We start from the raw sequence: 17,961 nt of genomic DNA, 5'->3' as shown, positions 1-17,961 counted from the left end.
TCATTTATGTGGGAACTTGGCTTTGAAACACAGTGAAAAAAAATGAAGAAAGGTGAATTTATTCCAGCATACATGAAACTTGCAGAAGAGGCAGTGAAGCTTTTTGTTCCTCAGTGAAACTGTGTATAAAGAAGATGCTTTTTTTTTTTTTTTGCTTGGCTTTCTCTTAAGTCCCATAATTCTTGGGAAACCGTTCATTTAGATAGGTGGGTAGAGCTGTCTTAATAACAGTTTATGCACATCTGGGAAGGCTAGTCATTTCCCATTATGCCAGAGAAGCTGGTGCTTCTTTAGAACTAGTTTAACCTCCCAGGTTGCTTGCTTAACATTCCTACAGAAGTAATTAAACTGGTTTGTCTGTGTTTTGAATAGATAAGGCTTTCTACAAGTCTGAGAACCTGTTTGGCCTAAAATGAATGTTTACTCAGATGGATACAGGGTGAGGAAGAAAGTGTTCCTCCCTCTGCCAACTCATGATTTTAATTAAGGAGCATATCACTTAGGCTTTTTACCCTACATGCCTGTGATTTCTCTTCTCCTGTGTTTAAGCTGGAGCAAGTTGCCTACCTCTGAATAGGGTTGGTTTATTTTTTAATATTTTGCCAATGCCCGTTTTGTTGTTAGGTGTTACAGTGAGCTCATGGGCACTGTGTGCCCCCCTTACCCCGGGACCCTGTGACTCTGATCAAGATAACCCTGGACCCCTCCTTCCTGCCCCAACGGGGTTGGCAGAGACCCAGGGAAGCCCACCCTGTCCAAAACCTATATAGACCCCTGACATTTCCTGTTTGTTCTCTTTTGCCCCACTCTCCCCTAGGACATCACAGAATAAAGAGAGCTGCACCAACATATCTCGGGGTAAGAGCCTCTTTTGGAAATATTTGCCATATTCCTCCCCTGAAAGCCTCGCATCTCTGGGCTAGCCTGATAATTCAGGGGGCTGTGTGAGTGGGGGAACGTCAGTTAGGTTTTAGCTCTAGCTAGGTTTAGCTAGCTTCTTATTTATTTTTCACCTCTTTGACAGTGTCATCAAATGGCTTCCTAAATAATTTTTGTTCAAGGTTTTAAACAGCTGGGTGAATTTTGACTTCCTACCATTTTAGCAGGTGACCATTATGTCATTTTGAGGCAGCCACAGTAGTGGCAACTTGAGCAAAACTCAATGAAGAACTGGAGGCCTAGTACTGGCCTCTCAAAACTGATATTTGCATAGTAGCAGTGTTTGCAACCTCTTGTAATGGCAGAATTTTTGCTCTACCGAAAATCTCCCACAAATTCTCCTCTGAGGCTATCCTACACACTGTAGGATTGTTGTCCAGTATGCAATTTAACCAAGACAGTTTAGAAAAATGCGGCTGTGAGGTAAATCTGCAATAATAATAAAGTTGTTTCAATGTTTCTAACAGAGATTGACAATTGATTTTTCTGTTTAAAAGTTAAGGCTGGTTTATATATGAACACATGGGTTTTTAGTGTTTCGTTTGGGTTGTTTTTGTGTGGATGTAGTGGCAGGAGCGCTCTCAAGTCAGATACATGTCTGAGGCATTTCATAAAATGTGGGAGAGGTGTCAAACGTGGCTATGTCAGTTACACTTCAGTGTATCTGAAATCATTGTGATAGCTACAGGCTTTTGCTGTGTAACCTGAGAAGTTTTCTAGCATAGAACTAACATGATGCTTGAAAGATTGCCTAGCTTTGGTAAGTAAAGGGGGGGATTCCTCAAAGAGGTTGCTCCTAAGTGGTTCTAAGTAGTAAGTTGATCTGGAGATGTCATTAACTTTCTTTCATTTTGATAAATATCACTTATTTTAGTATGTGATGCCTCCACCAAACTGCATCTTGCCTATTTTCTTTCTTTTCCAACTCTCAAGGCCAAAGAGAGTTTCTGTTAAAACTTTTGTGATAAGTGAGAATTTTCTAAACATTGCAAGGCTCCTGTTTCAGCATCCTACACTTTATAAGCACGTCAGTAATTTATCTTAACCTTTCCCCCTTTTTGGCTGAAAAACTTCCTCAGTGCAGTGTATCTCTGTCTTCTGTGTCATGGCCTATCCCCAACTGTAAGGATTTTTCTGTGGTAGGATGAAGTATAGGGACCAACTAAATGTTCAGGAGGGCTGCTTGCAAATGCTTGATAAGCACTCTATTCAAAGAGAAATTACTGGGGGAATCTACTGGGAAGGCTGTTCTTCCTTGGTGTCCAGTTATATTCTTTTTAGATTATGTTGTTCTCATCCTTGTGCATTTGTGTTTTTAAGTACTCTTCTGGTTTCTTGTAGATGCCAAGATTGTAGGCAGCTTGCTATGCCTGTTTAAATTGTTTCTTCTTCCACTCCTTGGCCACTGACCACAAACTTGTAGAGTTTCATTTATTTCTGATAATATAATTGCCTCAGCATATCTTACCTCCTGGAAAAAAAAAATATTTCAGGAGTGGTTGATTGTGCTGATGATGACAGGGAATCAAGAAAACTATTCTGTTTGATTACAATGTGTTGCTGTTCAGAGGGCAAAAACACTTGAGCTTATCAGCAATCATGGAATATGGCTTGAGGAATCTGGCAGATCACAGGCCTTGTAACTAATATAAAAGACCAGGAGGCTGAACAACCTTTTTTTATATTTTATGACCTCTCACTAAGGTAGGAAAGAATCTGTTGCTCTGGCTTTTAAGGGATAGTTGGCTATGATTGTGATATTCTGAGTGTAACATTATTCGTGTTTGAAGGAGCTGAAGTGTCTTGCACCATTATTGGATAATAGAGATTTTTAAAACGTATTTCTGAGAGGTCAAGCAGAAACAGGAACTTCTCTTCAGGTTATATTGAAGAGCAAGTGATAAAATGCTGATATCGGAGGAGTGCAATAATTAAAGGTAATAAGGTATGGTTTATATATGTTCCTTGCCATTTCCCCCCACATATGTTAAGTCAACCTGAGAAAGAAAAACTGAACGAAGAATTTGGAGCTGCTGGCATTATTCATCATGCATGCATTTTGACGCTGTTAGATTTTCATTCTTTAGGGCCTTGTCCCAAATTCTGCTTTTTTCTGTTTTCTCCTTCCTGAAGAGCTGTTCTATACAGTGTGCATTTACAGTATTTCTCTGAAGAAAAAAGGCATTTTGATATGATTTAGTATGTACTCAATTTCAGCTTCCAATTCTGCCCCCTCATTTTTTGGTGAGGGGTTGTGAGATCTTGGGTGGAAAAGAAACAGCCTTTGCTGCTAGGAACTATGAACCTTAAGAGAGTGTAAAGGAAACAACTTTTCTGTTAGCTTGTTAATCTCAAAGTGGGAGGTGTGGAGAGAAATCTGTTTCTGTCTTCTCTGAAATACTTAAACACAGATGTTTCGAAGAGATTAAGTCAAACCGTGAATTTTGCACAACTGTCTGTCTTAATTGTGACATTTTGGGGCTTGTAAAGTTTGAGATTATATTCTGTCCTTCTGTTCTTCCTGGACCATTAGAAGTCTTTGCTATTATGTGTAGACACTCAAGTTTAGCCTTGGGCTTCTCCTCTCTCCCCTGCTATGCAATTGCACTTGTTGCTTTCTTGTTTGTGAGATGACTCTTTAGTGTGGTCGTTCAGAAGGGTCTTTGCCTGAATTTGGTTTAAGTGTCCCAGCTTCAGAACCTGTCTGGTTTTTAAAATAAATTTAATCTGCAAGTTCTAGTGATTAATTAGAAAAAACCCCCAAACAACAACTAGCACAAGGCTACAGCAGGAATGTATGGTTGAAAGTGAGGGAAGAGAGTAGTAGTGTCCTTGTGGCTTTTGTTGACAGCAGCCTGGCAGGTCCTGCCATACAGGAAAGGGAGAGGGATTAGCTCTTTCTTTAACCACTGGTAGTGGTTTACTGCCCTGCAGAGCATGCTTGTATTGTTTTTGTGTCTGCATTTGCCATACGTGACTTAGATCATTCCCTCCTGGGAGTTCCTTAGTACTGCTCATTCAGGGCACAGAACAAAGAGCATGGAAAGGAGAAGGGTTTCGGTGAAGGGAAAAGCTCTCTAAGGTTAAGGGTGGGGGAGTCCAGCCAGTGCTGTGCTCCTGCCTGTGGCAGGCAGAAGCTTCTGAATGGGTACAAAGCTGGAGTTGTGTTTCAGTGGACTAACTGGGGCCACAGAGGGATGGGATCTTTTCAAAGGGAGCACACAGGAAGTGTTTTTGAACTGGTGCAGGTAGTGGAGCAAGTATTGCACAAGAAAACGCATTGTAAATCTGATGATAATGTGCTTTAGCCCTGGGATTCCTAGGGCTCTTTCATGCCATTTTGCTGCAAGTTTCTTTGCAAAAGTGTCATGCTGTAAGTGTAGTAGTGCTTTGTATCCTTTCCAGACCTCCCATTTTAAACTTAGTCTCTCAGGGTAGCTAAGTTAGGATACTTAAACAAGAAATGCATATTTAACCCCATGATTTATGTGTTGGGGACAACAAATCAGGGAAATGAGCATCTGTAATTTATTTACTGCAGTATTGCAAAGTATTAAATGAATTACAGCCTTTCTACATTTCAGGATTATGTAAAATAAATCTTTAAATGAACTTGTTTGCCATGGCAGAAAGGTATCCATAGTTTCACTTCAGTGTAGGAATAAGTAGAAATAAGTGTGTGATTAACTGCAACACAATTTATGTGTGGGGTTTTTTTTTTTTGCTTCTCGATTTATTTTTTGTGTGTTTTTTGTGTGCGTGTTTGTTTTTGGTTTTATTAATTCTACTGCCCCATTTGTGGCTAGGAAAAAAGGCCCAGCATGACTTGATCACTCTGGCAGGGTTAATAATTTAATTTTATGGGCAATGCCAAAAGATGGCTACATGGTGGCTAGTGCCTTTTTAAAATGGAATTTGGTTAGCTTCTGAAAAATCTTATTCTGCACAGAATTCCATGAAGTTCCAGTAATTGTTTGTTGAAATATAAATAAAGAAAAGGAGAAGACTTGAACTGCAAGATAGGCTAATTTTGCAGATTACAGATACGTCTGTTACCAGTCCTAGAATCTGTGAAGTGTGAAATTTCTTAACCTGGTGAAAACTTAGTGCCAACTTTCTCTTAATCCTATGTTTTAGTTGCTGAATCTTTCTTATTCCTGTGATCCTGTGAAAGCCTGTGTTTCCACTGGTCAGAAAGTTTGTGCAGATGATATTTCAGTAGAACTTAATGTTCTTGGATTTGTCTTCTGTGATTTCAGAGAAGATAGATATTTCTTTCACCTGTCAATAGATACTGTTTCTCATCTGAATTATAGCTGCAAAGGTTGCAGCTACAAGCTTTAAATAGTTGTTATTCTGTATTTTGCAAGGGGAAGGCTATAATCTATTTTTACTATTCGTTGGTTTGGTTTTATTTATTTATTTTTGTTCTGTTTGCTTTTTGTTTGGTAGATTTTTTTTTGGTTTTCTTGTTTTGATGTGTTGTGGGGTTTTGTTTATTTGTTTTTGTTTGATGTTTTTTGTTTGTTTAAGTAATGTTAGAAATATGTATAAATTTGGAAAGTTTCTCTAGCCACTAGCCAAGAAGTAAATTGACTTTTCTTGGCCCTGTGCCTTCACATAAATGCTATGTCTTGCTTCCTGGTACTTATTTTAGTATGGATCTGTTTGGGCACAATTTGCCTGATGTTGTTCAGGTTTCTAGTAGATTAGCCATATTCATTCATAATAGGAAGATTTTCACTCTTTCGTTCATTGTGCACTGTTCTACTATTTGTATTGAACACCTGCTTTTACAGAAAAGTTTCATTATCCTTCTTTGGTGAGACTTCAGGTGTCCCAATTCTATGGGCTGGATTACCATCTGGGCTTCTGTGAGGTCAGGGTGCTGAAGGTTGTGTTTAATATGACATCATTATTTATAAGTGTGTTATTTTGTCTCTTCTGGGCAGTAGAGATGGAAAATTTTGTACTTTGATTATCAGAGGAAGCTACTAGTTCCTGGAAAACCTACCATTTGTGTTTTGGATTGGGTTTTTTTCCAAAAAAGGAAAGAAGATGTTTCTAGTTTTAAAATGCACTTTTGAAGCTTTTTAAAATTCATTGGTGCTTGGTACAGTGTGAATGTATGTATCCCATAAATGTGGGTGCATTGATTTAATGTTTGGCAATTTTGCACTTTATTAGTAGCTTGTATTTTGAAAGGAGAAAGCATTGACTGATACATACTACTTTTAAATAACATGTGATGAAATAGATGAAAGCTTGGAAAGGACTGCTGGTTTATGTTGCTGTTTTAGGCCTTCCTATTATGTATTATATATCTTCATTTTATCTTCATTACAAATGCTGTTTAGAATTCTTTTTCATCAGTTGGCTCATTTGGCTTTCAACTGAAAACAGGAATATGTTAATTTTCACTACAGGAGTGGATAGGTTAGCTTGTGTTTTCATTAATGTTTCTGAAATGGTTGGACCAAAAGCCATTCAGACTTGAGGCTCTGTTCATTGTATCTTAATAATTTGTCATACTTGAAGACATCAGTTAGCAACAATTTAGTGGCAGTGCCAAGGCAGTGCAGTAGTAACTGGTTTTTCTAATGTGGCTCTCTCATCTCTTAAATCCTTTAGTAAGTAAGCTTTAGTCAAGCTGTGTCTTCTGCTTTCTGCACAGGAAATATTTAATAACTGGAAAAGTGTCACTTTGAATAAATATTTTGATTGAGATATTTCATGGCTTTGACCTAGACATATATTTGGGTTTAAACACAATATACATAAAATGAATAAAAAATTAATACTCAAGTACTTGCCTAGAAGAATCCCTACCCTGACCAGTAATGTCATTTCATTGTTGGGCTAATTGAGTAGCTAATATTACAGCTGGCTTGCAAAGTAATTTTTGATACTGCAGTAATGGAAGCCTGACAACCTAAAAATCAGTGGAAACATTCACAAATTCAAATCTTGGAATAAAGCTGCTGCTTGTTAGAAAATCTGTTTCCCCATTGTTTGTTTCACACAGTCTGCTGTTATCTTGGAAAGCGTGAAAAAACAGCTTATGCCTTGAGTATGCAGGTAGAAGATAGCAGTGCTACCAACTGTGAGGAGAAAAGTGGGCAAAGAAATCTTAAAGTTATCCAGAAGGACAAGATCTGCTTTTAGGATGGGAATGCACTTCTAATTTGAAAGGGCTGTCTCAACCCAAGAATTTTGAGGAAGAAAGAAAAAGAAATCTGAGGAAGAACAACTGTGTGTATTAATTATCTCATTATTGTGCAAAGAGTTATTCTGGTTTCCTCCAGGCATTGAAGCTGAGTAAATGTTGTTCTAGTGAGATTTTTGCAGCTCTTATAGGTAATACAGGATTAATGTGCAAGGACAGAAGAATCCAACCCACCTTACTTGTTTCTGCCAATGTGCTTGTTGCATCCAGCCTAGTGAAGCTGATTCCTTTCTTGTCTCCTTTCACAGACACTTCTCCGTATCTTGTCTCTGTGATTTGTTTCTTCTGTACTGGCATGGCATTGTTCTTGGCTCTGCGTAGCACCCAGCTCTAAGCTTGCATAGTCAGTTCCAAAAACATAGGGAAATAGTGGATGAATAATTCTAAAGTGGTGGTGCTATGGTAAAATCCTTGTTGGGAATTAAGGATCACCCAACTGCTTACTCATTCCCCCACATTCCCCTGCCGATGGAAAGAAGAATGGGAAAGATAAGATAAACATTGCAGGTTGACATAAGAAATATTTAATAATTGAAACAGAATAACACAATAACAACAACAATAATAATAGGCTAGACATAACATAAATATAGAATAGTAGGAATAATGCCTATAACATAGTACTAAATATGCTAATAACAATAATAATTATAATAGTAAGGAGAGGCAAAGAGAGTGGCAAAACCTGACAGAAACAAGCAGGTTGGTCAGAATATGGACCTGTGCTCAGTTTGTCCCCCAGCAGTGAGTGGGGAGTGCTTTGCTTGGATAAATTGGGTGCTACTGTTAGTTGTGTTTTCACTTAAGGTTACCAGTCACATAGTGTTTTATCTGCTAAGAACCACTGATAACAATTTCAGGTATTATTCCAGAATAATACTTTGTTACATAACTGCATCATTAATAAAAACCAGGCTGTGTATATAATCACTGTGCAAAGAGCAAGTCTTTCATTATCCCTTAGTGTTGAGAAGGAAAAGGTCATTGAGAATTTTTCTTGTCTTTGAGGTGGAATTGGTTTACTTTGTTTTGTTTTTTACTTTTTATTTTTCTCAGCAAGTTTCATGGGATGCTGAATTCCCCATTACATTTTTATCCTGGTTTTCACCTACTGTTTTTTACGGCTGAGTGTTTGTCCAGTTCACTGACCTTTATATCAAAAGTTTTTTTCATGACATACATTTCTGTGTCCTATCCCTAGCAGCTAACAGATCCTCACTAGTCATATATATAATCAGGAACTGTAACCCACATTTTCTAAGGTATTTTCTTCCTGAAGCAATTATTTAGTCCCCAGTGATAGCCTCCTTTGCACTGTAAATGTAACATGTTAATTCTTATTCTAAGGTTTTTACAAAAATTGACTGTTCCTGTCCATGTGGATTAGAGATCTGATTAATATTCAGCAAAATTAAAGAACCCTTTTCTCTCATTGCATGATGGTTGTTGGAAATTATGAAGGCCTACTCGACCTGGTGGTTAAGTCAAGTGGATGAGGTTTTTCACTTTACCCCTTTCTTTTCCCCAGACTCTTGTGTGATAAGATTATAGACTAATTTGTGTTGTAAGGGACCTTTAAATGTTAAGTAGTCCAACCCTCTCCCTACTCTTTTCCCCTTGCCCCTTCCCCCCGGCTTTGTGCAGGGACATTTTAACTAGATCAGGTTGTGCAGAGCCTAGTCCAGCCTTACTCAGGATGGGGCATCCACCACTTCTTTGTTCCAGTGTTTCAACACCCTCATCATAGAATAATTCTTACTCATCTACTCTGAATATATGATTTTCCAGTTCAAAACAGTTTCTGCTTTTCTGGTTGCTACAGGGCCTATTAAAAAGTGTGTCCCCATCCTCCCTTTAAGTACTGGAAGGCCACAGTGAGGTCTCACTGAAGCCTTCTCTTCTCCAGGCTGAACAACCTCAACTGTCCCAGCCTTTCCTCATAGGAAGAAAGCCCTACTCAGGACCTGCTCAAACATGTCTGTGTCTTTCTTGTCCAGAGGACACTAGAGCTGTGCATAGTACTAAGAATCATGAGGTCTCATGAGAGAGGAGTAGAGGGGGGAAAATCACCTTCTTTAACCTGCTGACCATGCATGTTTCTGACTAATGTTCACCTCTTACCCACCAGCACCCCCAAATCCTTCTTGGCAGGGCTGCTCTCAATCTCTTCATCCCCAGCCTGTGTTGGTGGGGGGGTTGCCCCAGCTCAAATACAGCATTTGGCCTTGAACTTCGTGAGATTCACGTGTGCTCACAGACATGAGGTACAGGCTCCGTACAACATTCAAGTGGGGAAAAAGTTTTCAATGTTGTGAAACTAACGATGAGAACTGCATCACAAGCACTCAAGAAGTAGGAGAAGAGGAGCAGTTTGTGCAGGAAAGGAGAGTAGTCTTCCAGGGGGAGATACATCACAATGCACAGGAAGGGCGCTGTTTTGACAGCTGTTACTGAATAGCTGTTTAGAGGCACACACACACAAATTTGCTCGTCTCAATAGCTGGGACTCTGTGTCTCACCACATTCTTATCATTCGCCACACTTATAATTTTCTCTCTTCTGGAAAGTGAACTCTTACTTTCCTAGAGGGATTTAGCATATTGTAGAACTGGCAATGGTATAGGAGTTTAAGTTTGATGTCAGTTTGAAAAGCTATTTTGTGTAAGGCTTTTTGAAGAAAATTTTAACTTTCTGAAGGATATGAAAAGCATATAGTTATTTATTTTTTAAGATTAGTGTAAATGTTTTGCAGCATGAATTTGACACAATTGAAATATAAAACCTAAATTTACAGTTTTTATAACTAAAACTAAATATAAAAATATATAAACTAAATGTAAAAAATATTTCATTTATTATGAATTGTAAACATGTATGCAGATAAAAGTCACATTAGTTTAATTCTGTCTTTCTTGTCTTTGATATCTAACTATGAGAAACATTATTTTCCTCAATGGCAATCTTGCATGTGTGTCTATGGGAGGAAGAAAGAGTTCAGATAGGTTACCGGAACCTTAATGTGTTGCTGTTGCTTATTTGAAAAGAACATTTAACATTGTCTACTTCTGGAAAACTGTAACAGTAGTAGTTCTTAAGGCATTTTTTGATTTGGGTCTTGTGCAACAAAGCGATTTCAATTTTCATTATTTAAATGTATAATATGCAAAATTAGAAGAAAAGTTTTCGTTGTCTGTGCTTGAAATTTTATCTTTTTAGTGTCTTAAACTTCTTCAAGCATAAGTATCCACAATGTCATTGCAGCCCTTTTTGTTGTAGCTGTAAACTATTATATATTGTTTAATATTTTGCTGAGTTGGGGACTCAGAGTTGTCTCTGTATTCCTTCAACAGTGTTGCCATAAATCAGAAACTACTGGTAAGTTCAGTTTTCTGGAAAAATAGCAATTCAGTGTTGTATCCTGTTATGTTGTGTTTTCATGCGTGGGTTTTTTCCCTCACCCACCCACTCCAATTTTCACCTAATGTCCTGACAACCTATGATGGCTTCTTGATTTCTGGAGAAGCAGCTGTGGAGTTTTTTGAAGTAGTTCAGACCATGCTGTAAAAAAAGTTGAATCAGAAGTGCAGAAGTCACTTCTGTCTGTCTTACCCTCAGTAATTTATTCATGTGCTTTTGGAACATGAGCATCATTCATTGCTATAGAGTGGTCACAGTTGATGAGAAAATATGCTCTGAGAGCTCAATTTTTGACTCTTCGTGGATATAATGGCGCTTTTTTTCCTACTTGAGTGTTAAGTTTTTTTCCTCCAGAATAAAGGGAAAAAGGAAAATTCACCTAGGTCCCTTTACCCCAAATTAATGTTAAATGGCATTGCTAGAGTGCCTACATGATTAATTTTACCTTGCATGACCTAGAGTACTTATACCAAAGGTATAGTAATATACTATTCCAAAGGTATAAGGAGAATCTGGCTATTGTGCACTTGACTTTTTGAGAAACTTCTCAGAGAAAGACCTTCAGAATTTCCCACTGAAACATGAATTGCCTTTTATTGTAATACACACATATAAAGAGTATTTATTGCGAAATGACTAACAACTATTACTCTTTTAATGCCACTAAAGCATGAATGATTGTACATTATGTTCAGAAAAAAATGATTGATGTATCTAACATTTATATTGTCTTAAAATTCAAGTGCTCTTGTAGACTGCCTTATCCCTTGTGTGTATGAACAAATTTGCTTTCTACAAATAAGCCCAAGTTTCCTGTCTCCTGTAAGAGGAGGATAGTAGCAGAGAGCACTAGGCAAATAACCTCCAAATAATACCATAAAAATTATTTTTGCAAACACATCTACATCACTTAAAAATGATGTTACTTTAAAGTAAATAATCAAATAACGTAAATCAGTTTAAAAGATTGTCCTGAAGTGGACTGATTCTTCTCACCGAGAGAGCAAGGAAGAAAAGAGCTTTGCTGTGGATTGTGGTGCACTGTGTTAATACAGCAGCATGAAATATTCAGAATTCTAGTAGTGTATAGACCAGTTAGAGTTTTACAGCATTGTGTTCTTCTCTTCCATCTGATAGTAGGGATTAATCAAGTTTGGAATATGCATGTCAATCTACATTTCATCTTCTCATTGTGGGGAGCTTCTGAGCATTCTGTGGGATCACTGTTCCTTCTAAAAACTGAGTTTCTTTCTTTTGTTGATTGAGAAGGTGTATTTGAATATATACACAACGTATGGAAGTACTTGAGTGCACTGATGACTCTCTGTAAGTAGAGAAAGCAGTAGAAAGTTCACCTTTTGGAGAATGTAGCACTGGTTTTTGTAGCAGTTTATTGAGAAAACGAGGATACTAAGCTCTATTTGTTTCACTGATGGCTATTAAATATAAAACTTTTTAAACCGAACATGTATACCGAATTTGTGGAGTTTATCTTTTTGCTGTTTGGCAGTATTTTTTTTCAAACTTTTCACAATTCCTTCATATTGAAGGAAACAAGGATAACTTTTTCCTTTCTCCCACAGATCCAAACATTTAATGTCGAGGCACCATGCCAGACCGTGGAAGATTTAACGAGTGGGGTTGTGATGGCCCAGGTTCTTCAAAAAATGTAAGTAATTGTTTACTTAATAAGTTAAATACATAGATTTTCTGTACATTTTTGTATATTTACATGTGTTTTACCTTGACTGGTATTCCCTAAAGATGTGGCTTAGATGGTACTTCAAAGTGGAACATGAGTAATGATTTTTCCTCTGTAGTTTACAGATAACTATCTTAAATTTAAAAAAAAAAAAAGTTTTGTTTTAGAGAAGAGTTCAGTCAAGTGTGAACTGACTGGAAAGTAACCTGAATTAAAACTAAACTTGCAGATTCACACTTAAAATTTAAATCAGTGCACGGTAAGTTAATTGGCCCTGATTGTTGTTTGAAGCTATAGTCAGTAGTGTTAGAAATATTTTAATGTAATAAGACTTCAATGATAAACTAAATGGAACTGTCAGTTTAGTTGTTTGCAGTTGTAAGTACTTTTCAGTGTGTTTCTACTACCCCATGTCTGTTCATTGGGCACCACTGAGATTATGTGAGGGTATAAAGAAGTAGCCACCATTGGGTTATTTATACACAGGATTCCTAAGATCTTACTGAGCCTTCTCTTCTTGAGGCTAAACAAACACAGCTCACTCAGTCTCACCTCACTTGACAGACACTGCAGTCAGTTAATCATCTTAATTACCCTTTGCTGAACTCCTGTCTATGTCCAGGTGTCTCTCTTACTGGGGAGGCATGGATGCAGCAGTTCAGATATGGTTTTAACAGAGCTGAGCAGTACCTTCTTTGGCTGCTGGCAGCAATCTTCCCAACACAGCCCAGGGTTTGGTTTGCCTTCTTTGCTGCAAGGGCACATTGCTGGAGCGTGTTCCACTTGGTTTCTGGCTGGTTTCTTGTCTGCAGAGCTGTTTTCCAGCCAGCTGACCCCCTGTATACACTGGTGAATAGGGTTTGTTTGCACTTAACTTTTCTGAAGTGTGCAAGGTTCCTCTCAACTTGTTTTTCCAGCTTATGGAATTTCTTCTAAATTCAATTTTTATATTATATGAAAAATTGCCCTCTGTCCCATCATCTAGGTCCCTATTAAAGACATTTCATAATATTCCCGTTTGGATATGCTGCTCGTGAACTGGCCTCCAGCTGGATTTCATGCTTCTGAAGCCTTTGAGCGTAGCTTTCCAGGCATTTTTCAGCCTGCCTTGCTATGCAGTTACCCCTGTAATGCTTCATCAATTCTTCTATGAAGCTGTCATCCTGATCAGGCAGTCTGTAGCAGTAATCTGTAACAGTGTCACTCATGTTGATCTGCTTAGTCATTCTGACCTGTAATCTCTCAGCTGGCGCAGATCCGTCCTAAGAGCTCATGCGTTCCCTCAAAGGGCGTCTTTCTGTCACTGCCTCCTCAGCTTGTTCTTCCTAAGGAGCCTGTGTGTGTTCATGGCAGCAGCCTTGGCATGTGGGCCATCCTACCACGACTTCATGATCCCAGTGGGTCTGTGACATTGTAACTACATATAGAAATCTGTTTCTGTTTGTTCTCCATGCTGCCTGCATTAGTGCACAAGCGCTCCACATACGCATCCACCCTTTCTGATTCCCAGGAATGAGGCTTTCCCCAGAGCGTTCTTTAGGCCTTTGTATATTTATGTGCATATGCTTGAGGTGATCCCACTTTACCCAGATCTGTTTTGTTGACTTTGAGGTGTCTTTTGTTAATATCATTCCTCACCCCTAGTTCTTCAACAGAGTTTGCTACTTTGTTACTTAATGTTCTTTTTTTTTTGTATAAAACTGTTCTTACTACTTTGGCCAGCCTGTTTGTAAAGATGCGTCTGCTCACCATAGTCTGGTGGATCCCATCTCTTCCAAGCAGTCCTTATTCTGAAATGGGCTTAATGGTTATCAAAACCAAAACTTTGTTGCCAGCACTATATCATAGCTGGTTGTTGACCTGCAGAGTCTGTCTGCTGCTCAAACCTCCTCCTCACTAGCTGGTGCAACAGGAGAGAGCACCACTTGAGCTTTGACCATACCTTCCAAAGCTGCATAATCACACTTGGCACTTTGCAGGTCTCCCTAGCTGTACAGCTCGTGCCCAGGTGGAAGAGCAGAAGGAATAATAATGTGAGGGCTAGACAAGCTTTCAGCAGTCTTTCAACAATGCCCGGAATTCAAACCCCGAGCAAGCAACAGCCCTTCTTGATGCCAGTAAGAAGATGAGGGTCCTCCATCCTGTTCTAGTGTTTAGTACTTCCCTCTTGTGCTGCTGTGTGGCTCAGGTTTACTGACCACAGATGATTTGTTTGACAGAGCTCCTAGGGCTGTAAATGCTGTGAGGACACTGAGTATGGTCTTTAGTTGCAGATTCTCAGGAGCAGGAGCCTTCCTCCTAGTGAGAGAAGGAACTGCCAGTTCACAGGAAGAACAAAAAAGAGGAAAAGGGAAATCTCTATGTAGTCAAATATTTCAAAGCAAGACTTTTTAGCATGTGATTCTGAGATACTGTTTTCAGCTGATGAACTGATACTTTAAAAATAAATATAAATGCAAATATTGCATTTCTGTAGCATGATTTTAGAATACGTAAATATCACCTAAACAATTTATAGTTCTTTCTTTATGTCCTATATAATAATTTGAACATGCCAAAATTAGTATTCAACTATCTTACTTATGGTAGTTGTGCTTCAGATTTAACATTTTGCATACTTATGTAACAAACAGACATATTCTCATGCTGAAATTTAGCAACAGTATTGCTAAATCTTGACTGCGTTCCTGCTGAGTTAAACTTCGAAGAGCAGCGGCCATCTGATCTTGGATTGTACAACAGGAATGATAACATGAACAATCTTTGAGAGAAAATACTGCTGTTTTGTTTTTCTTTTTAAAACAGAATAAACAGAAGGTAAGTAGTATAAGATAAGAATTGTAATGGAAGTCTAATTGATTTTTGTAGAAACCAAGGATTGTAGAGTAGCCAAACATTTTCTCTTTCCCTGGTCATGAGATTGGAATATAGGTCAAATACAGGGATCAGCATTTGTATAGCTGACTAGAAAACTGATCAGGAGCATGTCAACAAAGCCATTTTAAATATTCTTTCTTGAAAACAAAACCAAATTCAACACTAGCAGTGAAATCGTCCTGTTCGTCCTTTGAACCAGAACAACAGGAAGACTACTTCACTGGGAATTAGGGCATGTTCAACAACATGAAGCAAGTCTAGAGCAGGCTTGTTTGCTTTTTTTCTTTTTATATTAGGGACATGGGTTACCACTTTGCCCCAAGAAAGTAAGTAATGTATAATACAATTTTTGCAGGAAGACAGCTGCATACTTAAGGTTATTTGGAAAAGTCACACAGTGATGTTAAATAGCAAGGAGCAAGCCTGAAAGCATCTGTTCAATGTGGACATATAATTTGCAGTGAAAACTTGAATAGTTGTCTTTGACATGAAAATCTCTCAAAAAGTTAGTCTTCAAAGGAAAAATGTGTTGTTTTGACTGCAGACTCAAGTGCCATTACTCTTATTCTGTTGAGAAGGATAAAGTACTATTTTTGTAATTTTTAAAGGAAAAATGAAAATTGGGCGTTTCTTAGTATAGGTGCTTCCTGTTAAAGGTTCTTTTCAAGTGTGTGTTCTTTGAGCCTAATAACAACGGGAGGTTGATTAGGTAAAGGTAGGGAGGGAAAAGTTCTCGCAACATTGTGTGAATCAGGATTTTACTGTAGTAAATTAATTAATGTTTAAAAATATTAAAGAGCAGATTACTATATCCAGTAAAGAAGAGCATTGATGAAAATTTAAAGGTGTTGGAGTGGTCCAATGATCTGAATATATTTCCAGACAGGGGACTGAGGCTAGCATTTCTTTCAAAAAACTTAAAGGTCTAATAGTGAATTCTGTTACTTTTAGGTTTATTTCGCTTACATTTGTCTTAGGAAAAGTCCACTGTACTTATGAAGATAGGAGGTAGTAGGTCATGATGAGGAATAGTTTTTGAGAGATCCTTAGCTCAGGGAATTAGTTGTTTTAGATATACGTAAAATTTGCACAAAACAGAACTGTAGGATTTAGTCAGAAAAAGGAAGAAAAGAGGAAAGAGAAGTGGAAGAACATTGCTTGCTCATCAGCTGGTAAAAAACAGCTGTGCCTTGTACCAAGTGGAAGGGGCTGACAGTTTCTTTTATGGTTCTTAATTTTTCGTATATCATCCTCAATATTTTTTGCTCTCACAGTAGCAATCCATTTGTAGGTAAGTGCCAGACATCACAAATCACAAAAAATGCAGCAGAATTTTCTTTAACAAAACTGCTGGAATAAGCTGTGAGAAGAAAAGGTTACAGAGGAAGTTAGTGACACCTTCAGAATCTTTTTGCTATTGATGTAGTGTGAGATAGCAAATATCAGAAATATGTTCTATGTAACCAAGCATGAAAACTTTGCTTGCAGTCTCAGCTGTTAAAAAACAGGTATTGGTAAATTCCTGAAGGACATTTTCTTCCTTTATAGCATTAAAAATTTATCTTTGAATTTAGCTTAAAATACCATTGAATGTAATTCTCTAGTGCTAACTGTATTATCTTGGAGGAAGAAACTCAGCCTATGTTTTAGCTTAATTTTTGTGTGTTATTCTGTAAGATTCATTGTTTCTATTCAGATGAGATGATCCCTCTGACTGGCATTGATGTGAAATATGGTAAGAAAAAATGCCTGTACACTTTGCAGTGCTGACCATTATTTTAAAGAATGTTGTACTGCACGAGTAAAGAGTGGAAGCAAAAGAAAATATTTAATTTTTTAATGAGTAGACTGGTGGCCTAAAATTGTGTAGCTTGTGCTAGTAGGAGTGCCATAGCTTGCTTCTGAATCACATCCTTTTTTTTGTGGAGCTTGACTGATGTTACTTATGTTTTCACTGTCCGCTGATATCCCTATAATAGCAGGATTTCCTGTTTTAAAATTTTCCTTTCATCCCACTCTGGAGACTGTTTAATATCAGGTGTCCCTCATGTTTTGCTTCTTTCTTCCTCAGTCATAGTGGCCTTGGTAAATGTAAGAAATTCTGTCATCTGTGCATTGCACCCCTCTCAATGAATTATTTATTTGTTATATTATACATTGCAACACACTGTATGCATTTTGACACATGCAAAACACAAAAGCCATGCTTTTGTATATCACTGGGGGAGGGAAATTTTTGTAAACACGTTTTTTTAAGCAGCTTACTGTACCACTGTTAAAATGAGTAATAATCATGAGTTACACTACATGCTCTGTGGGTTGGTTTTCTTCAGAAGAGTATTTCTGTCTCTTGGCATCTGTGATGCAGAGAGATGATTGCTTAAATAAAGGAAAATTTGCATACAAAATAAGATGCAGATGGTATAAATGAGCACTGCTGAAAACATCACATGAAGTAATAGAGCATTAGCAACAGCACAAGTATCTTGTGCTCTGAAGAAAAGTCCCAGTTATTTGCAGTACTACTGAGATAGTAGGCAGCAATCAACTCATATACAAATAAACACCTTTCTAAACCTGAAAGTTATCCAGTGCTGGAGATAGTATAAGTTTGGATCTAGGCTCAGGAACTTACTGAATTCAAAATACTTAGTTCATGTATGAGTCATCTCCTGGTAATGAAGATGCTCCAATTAATTTTCTGGCAGTGTAGCTGCTCACTTTTCAGCCACACATTTTCATATTTGCTAAGGTGATGCATTTTCAAACACTCTTAAGAAGAATGCTGTTGCTTCCAAAT

At 37.9% G+C, this 17,961-nt stretch overlaps 1 protein-coding gene across 4 annotated transcripts in view; it reads left to right on the top strand.

Annotated features, from left to right (window-relative positions):
- HOOK3 (hook microtubule tethering protein 3) overlaps positions 1-17,961 on the top strand; it is an 81,456-nt gene that overhangs the window by 1,745 nt on the left and 61,750 nt on the right. For all 4 annotated transcript variants that reach the window (XM_032744307.3, XM_030258123.4, XM_030258125.4 and 1 more), the window contains exon 2: positions 12,166-12,251. In XM_032744307.3, the coding sequence (XP_032600198.1) occupies positions 12,166-12,251 (86 nt within the window). The remainder of the gene's footprint in view (positions 1-12,165; positions 12,252-17,961) is intronic.

The sequence above is a fragment of the Taeniopygia guttata genome, chromosome Z (genome assembly GCF_048771995.1).
Source record: "Taeniopygia guttata chromosome Z, bTaeGut7.mat, whole genome shotgun sequence".
NCBI lineage: Eukaryota > Metazoa > Chordata > Aves > Passeriformes > Estrildidae > Taeniopygia > Taeniopygia guttata.
Note: the sequence above shows the minus strand (reverse complement) of the source record. Positions and strands in the feature narration are given on the sequence as shown.